Genomic DNA, 6,335 nt, shown 5'->3' on the forward strand with positions numbered 1-6,335 from the left:
TCACGTTTTGTCTCAGCCTTTGTGGCCCGGAAACCAACGCACTATTTCTGCCACCCAAGTTGTAATTGCAGGTGTTTCACTGCGGCTCGTCTAGGACATTAAGCGGCCGATTGATTTTCACTAAGGATCCCTTTGTGTGGCAAATTTTCAAAGACTTTTCGTATATGCACGCCTCATAAGTCAATCTAGAGGCTCTATACCGTATAGAGCTTGGTGTTGAAGCCTCCAGTTAGTGTGGTTGCTCGGCAGTAAGGGTGCCGGCGCCTTATTGACGTTTTTAACGCTTGATATTACGGTAAACAGCAGCAATAGAGCTAGGAAGCCGATAATATCTAGCATAGTTAATTAAAAAGCTTTAATATTATTGCTGTCTATTTAGTTATTTAATTATTAGTAAAATATTGTCTCTTTACTGCCTGAAAAACGTTGTATATCTTTAGCTTAGAGGCTCCGAGGCTATTAATAGAGGAAGAGTAGAAACTTATAGTTATAACGTTATATATTATAACCTTTTGCCTAACTTCCTTAATATATATATATGTGTGTGTGTTTTCAGTGGTGGTCTTTTATAGTATTTTATCAGCATCGTGATATTGACGCGTTCTGGTGAGGCTTGCTAAAAAAAACAACGCTAGCTAGGGTGCCTGCAGTATGCTAACCCAGGCAAGAGTGCCCAAAGCCCCTAATACGAAAGTCTGTTCTGCCACAAAAAGGGACGCATGTGCATCCAACAGAAATCGTCGCATGAATCTGAGAACATTTCGCATACAAGTAAGGACGCGTCCTCTACCCTACCTACGGGATCAAGCGATACGATGCCGATAACCCTGCCCACAGAAATGAAAAGTTGTGGGACAGGAAAAAATGTCGACTTCCCCACCACCTCCACCTTCACATCCGCCTCCGCCTCCTGGAGGAGGCAACTTTGGTTCAATGGTATGTGTGCTTCCGAGAGAGATTGATCAATTCTTATTTTTACTTTTAGGTGAATTCGCGCTCGACAGGACTGATGATTGGGACAATTGTTACGACATTCTGTGCTACTGCTATCATACTTGGTCGACTGTATACACGACTTGCATTGACCCGCAATCTGGGATGGGATGACACATTTCTGGCAATATCAGCAGTAAGCTTGAGATGTACTTCCTAGAGGGATGGGAAAATGCACTAATAATCTAAAGGCATTGGGGATCTTCCTGACAGGTCTCATCTGTACCCTTGCCAGACACGGAGTTGGACAGCATGTCGTGTATGTCCCGTTCACAAATGCGCACATCATCCAGGTCCTAGGGTTTTGCGTTCGAATTGTTCATATAGTTGTCCTTACAACTACGAAGCTCTCCATCTGTCTCTTCTACCGCCGGATATTCCAAGATTCATTAAGTAAGATCTCCTCCGTCGTTCTGATGGCTTTCATGACCGTTTTTACTGTGGTACTGTTCATCGAGGGCTTCTTTGCCTGTGATCTCGGAGGTGCATTCTGGTCTCCAGAAGGGGGTAGGTGTACTGGTCCCTCCTTCGCGAGGAATATTGCTTTCTTCGTCTACGGATCTGCCACATTAAGCGTTGTTGTGGACTTACTCTTAATGGGTTTTGCTCTCTGGAGAATTTTCCCGCTGCGGATAGCTCGAGCACAGAAGATCTCATTGTATGTAATCATCTCGCTAGGTTGGCTGGCCATCACAGCGTCATTAGTCCGGGCGATTCGTACTGGGCAGACAATTAAGAGTAGGGATCCAACATGTGAGATCCCACCTCTCCGCCTCCCTATTCTACTCTTTCCTGACTGTTTTTGTAGGGGCTGCATGGGACATCAACATTTGGGCATCCGTAGAGGTCAACATAGGTCTGATTTGCGCGGCCGTCCCCGCCCTTAAACCTCTCATCCGAAAACTCATCCCTAGCTTCATGGCTTCCCTCCCCGAACGCAGCTCCGGCCAAACCAATAATGCTCTCCCCAATGCAAATGGCTACCAGCGAGCATCTTCCCGCAGTGGCCAAGATGGCGCTGTCGAACTTACCGATCGAGGTTACAGGTCTACTGCCGGAGTGACACAGAAGGAACTACACTTAGTGACCAGCGATGAGGTTAGGATTGATAGAGAGACGATAGATTTGGACACGAGCACAAGAGATGTTGAAATTGCTGGACAGCGACCTTGGGGAATTGAGAGATAAAGTCTTTCCCCTGCCCGTTAATAAACTTGAACCTGCCAAAGAAACGTCCCTGGAGAGCTATACCGTGTTTAAGATTTTGAGATATTCTTTAACTCAGTGTGTAGAGCAGTCAGTCCATTCCGTACCATTTCAATGATTTCAAAGTTGGTATGGCTGTGCAACGCCAGCTCGCTCCTACGCCAGCAACCCAACCACCCCACTGCCCCTCTCCTGCCTAACAACCTCTATGGCGAGCTTAACGATATAATTATCCTCTTTCCAACCAGCTTCTCCTTCTGCTCCCTATCCCTTGAGATTCTATCCCTCATATCTCTTGCTAGCGAATATTGCGCGAACTTCATATGCGTGGCGTGAAGGATTGTGAGGAGGCGCTCGCCGTCAAGTAAGGATAGGTTTGGTTTGAAGCGCTCATCGCTGAGAAGGAAGTTGAAGACGCGTTGCGTCTCATATGGGCGGCGTGAAGGATTGTGATGAGTCGCTCGCCCCGGAGTCAGTAGTCGCGGATGATTTCGTCGACCTCTTTCTGGATGAAGGAGAGGAAGGCGAAAAGATAGAGGTGGGATGTGCCTGCCAGCTGCTTTCCGTGAACCCTGATATAGGCCTTACGGACTTGTCGTGAACAACTTCGTTCAGTTGAGTATGAGCGGTGGTTTTTCAGTAGCCTTTCTGGTTCTCTTAGCACGTCGTGATCGCAGTTGTGATAAAATTCGATAGAGGTCTAGGACTACAACCTGTCGAAGAAGAACCGTTATGTCCTCCGGTTTGGATTCTCTACGGGTCAGAAGACTTTAGCAAACATCATGAATCCGTTTTTGACTTCTGAGAGATATCCAGTGTTTAATGCTATCCGAATCGTGGTTCCTTCTCCGTTGCGGTATTCTTCAACGCACACAGCCATCACCTTCAGGCAATCGTCTGAGGTGGCTGACAGAAATGCCAGGTTGCTAGCGATCCCCTTCTCCCGTGAGATGCTCATACGGCTCGCTACGTCTATCCCAGAGTGTAAGGTGTTCTCTTTCAGGATCTCAGGGACCTCGTTCAGCGGCGGCTGATAGTTTGCCGCATTTGCTGGCGGGCGACCGCGCCTCCCCACATCGCTGTCTCCATTCCAACGCTGAATTACCGCTCGAGGATCTCGACCTTGAGGATCTGAGTCATGAGGATAATATGCTTGCTCTGAGCAACGGCCCTTACCACTACCTCATTCTCGCGCACAGACTCAAGCCGACCCAAGGTTTTATGACAGCGCTGCGGTTGCTGCTCTCTTGCGGCTAGGCTCCAGTGCCTATCCCTAGTGCCTCAGAAGTCCAGGGTCTTGCCACTGAGATCCAGATCGCTGGGGAAGACTTTCTTCACTCGCTTGTTGATGTAGTGAGCAAGGCGAGACCACGTTTGATTGACCTGCTCAACCTCAGCCCGCTCGTCGCCATGCCAAGATATAGTCAGGCTGTGGGAGGTGTGACGTGGGCAGCTAGCGGGTAAGGTAAGGCCGTTGGGGATGGGGACGAGGATCGAGGAGGCCGTACAACGATATCGAGGAGTGTGGTAGAGGGAGCGATAGGCGGAGCGTCTAGCCGAGGGATGCTAGTTAATACCTGAATTTTAGTAAGCTAATGACATCAAGGCTTGGAAGAGGCTGCGATGTTACCTTATGAATGTAACACAACTAGCTTGGAGATTCTTGGGTTTCGGCACAAACGACCCTCTGGGTTATCTCAGTCCCAGACGATCACCAATCACAAGCTGCTTTCATAATAGATTTATCAACTTGTATAATGATCGTCTGATGTGGGAGGCTCTTATCTGGAAGCGAGTTACAGTACAGTACCCAAACCGCAAATCCATATTCAAAGGCTCACCAACATTCCGACATCACCACTTGTTTTATGATTAAGCCAAAAATGGCCCCCTACGTACGACCCTTTAAAGTCATGTCCATCAGGTGATCCATCAGTTTGCCCCTCTGACGGTCCCGCACAGCCTCATCATACGTGGCATAATAGTATTCTACTCTTATTTTCACTTATGTTCTTATCACAACACCTCAAAATCGATTGATTTGGCTTCCTTTTATTCAAGTGCTATTTTAACAGCAATGCGTCATAAACCCATACGGAACCTCATGACAGTCTCCGGAGCACTATTTGCTTCATAAAGTAGTAAAAATGCCTTGGGAGTTACACATATTCTCCCATCCACCCGAAGGCGTGCGCATATACCCCACTGCCCCTCACCCAGTATAGCGAAGTGGGCCGTTTACACTACCTTCTAGATAAGATACCGAAGCCGATGTGGCTGATACCTGTACACGCTTCCCACCGCATATAGCAAATGCTGGACTACCATCAACCTAGACCAGGGTTGTTTTGGATAATGCAAATAAGCGAGCATAAAATATCCTTTATCCAATAGAAAATGCATAAAATATCGCAATCGATAAGGATAAAAGTGCCCGCGCGGAGCTTTTCTACCCCAACCAGGCAGAATAGGACTCAGTTCTGGCAGAATTTGGCAGATATTGCAGATATTGCAGATATTGCGGATATTATAGTAGGAATAAGTAGGTATCTACCTTCCCCCCCTAACTATATAATAGCTAAATACTTAAAGAAAAATTACCTATTTCTCTTATAGTTCTTCTTTAATGCCAATTCTTTAAACACTTTATTTTCTTAAGAGTTTTAGGATCTATCTATATTCTCTCCTATAATACTATACAACGTCCTCCTAAAAAGACTCTTTCTAGCTTATTGCTTATTGCTAAAATTAAGAGAATTTTAATTGCTATAAGTAAGAGCCATAGCTAGCGCTTTTATTGCTGTTTTTAAGACCACTACTAAAGTATAGTTATTAAAATCTTATATAGCGTCTTAGAGATAAAGTCCTTATACTTATCTTAACTTTTTAGTTAAAATATTATACTATTAAAATCCTTAGCAATTCTATTAAACTCGTTAAGGTCTTAAGTTAGAGCTAGCTTTTTATATAACGATATACTTCTAGGCATAGAATTCCTATTTTAATATCTTTCCTAAAGCTTTTTAATGCTATTAAGTGCAGGCTTATGCTACTCCTTCTTCTAAACCTATTTAATATATCTTATATAATGGGCTAGATAAAGAATAAGTGCAGCGTGTAAAGGGGCGAGTTATCTATTTTATAGTAATATCTATTAAAGGTATTCTAAGCATTTCTAATGCGTTTAGAGAACTCCTTATTAGATATATACTCCTTCTATTATATAATATTAGCTAAATTAAGAAATAAAAAGGGGAGATAAACTAACCTAGGATTTATTAAGGTGCTTAATTATAATATCTATTATAAAAAGCATATTCTTAAGTATTACTTTATATCCCTAGTATTTTAGGGTTACCTAGTAAAATATCTAAAGAAAACTTTTTATTATTGTAGCTAGAAGCGTTAAACACATCGTAAGGGCGGCCAAGGCGCTAGTGGTAAGCGAGCCAATGGCGATTGGTTAACAGAGGTCAAAGGAGAACACGCGACGAGCCTTACCTCTCACGACGCGTAGATTTTAGAGAAAAACAATCATCTATCTACAACACCGCATAGTACATATCATTGTGATATATGTATTCTGCACGTTGTAAAAGTCATACCAACACTAATTAGTGAGCGCGCACAGATCAGGAGATACGCACTTGCTTAGAAGACGTTTACGCTCCACCTTATAAAGGCCCTATTTTAGTTAAAGAGAATTAAAGTACTTTAGATTTGGAAGACGTCTAACGCTCCACCTTACCCGGAAATACCTTAAATCTACCCTAGATTTAGAAGACGTCTAATACTCCACCTTAACTAGAGACAGACCACTATACTAGTAGTTAACGTAACTACGTTAAGAACGCGACCATACCAAGAACGCGACCACCCTAACTACCACTTAAACTGTCCCTTGAACGACCACTTAAACTATCCCCTAAACTATTTTACGCATCTTCCTTATTTCTTTTAAAATGGCTACACCTATAGATTAGAAGGTAAAAATAGAATAATAGAGGAACGGGATTAATATACAAATGGTAACTAGTAAAGACCTTATAGACTTCACACTGTTTAAGTTATAGGAATATAATAAGTACAAGTTAATAGATAATAGACTTTAGTCCTCCTTCTAAGATAATTTTAAA

The 6,335-nt window shown here is 43.6% G+C and overlaps 1 protein-coding gene across 1 annotated transcript; it reads left to right on the forward strand.

The window, feature by feature from the left end:
• The first annotated feature begins 725 nt into the window (after positions 1 to 725).
• On the forward strand, positions 726 to 2,655 carry K441DRAFT_662155 (uncharacterized protein). The gene is made up of 4 exons (XM_067648993.1): positions 726 to 936; positions 986 to 1,129; positions 1,185 to 1,746; positions 1,802 to 2,655. Exons 1-4 carry the CDS (start codon positions 865 to 867, stop codon positions 2,179 to 2,181), a joined length of 1,158 nt encoding a protein of 385 aa, XP_067502462.1. The 5' UTR covers positions 726 to 864; the 3' UTR covers positions 2,182 to 2,655.
• The last annotated feature ends 3,680 nt before the right edge of the window (positions 2,656 to 6,335 follow it).

The sequence above is a fragment of the Cenococcum geophilum genome (assembly GCF_001692895.1).
Source record: "Cenococcum geophilum 1.58 unplaced genomic scaffold K441scaffold_29, whole genome shotgun sequence".
Classification (NCBI taxonomy): Eukaryota; Fungi; Ascomycota; class Dothideomycetes; order Gloniales; family Gloniaceae; genus Cenococcum; species Cenococcum geophilum.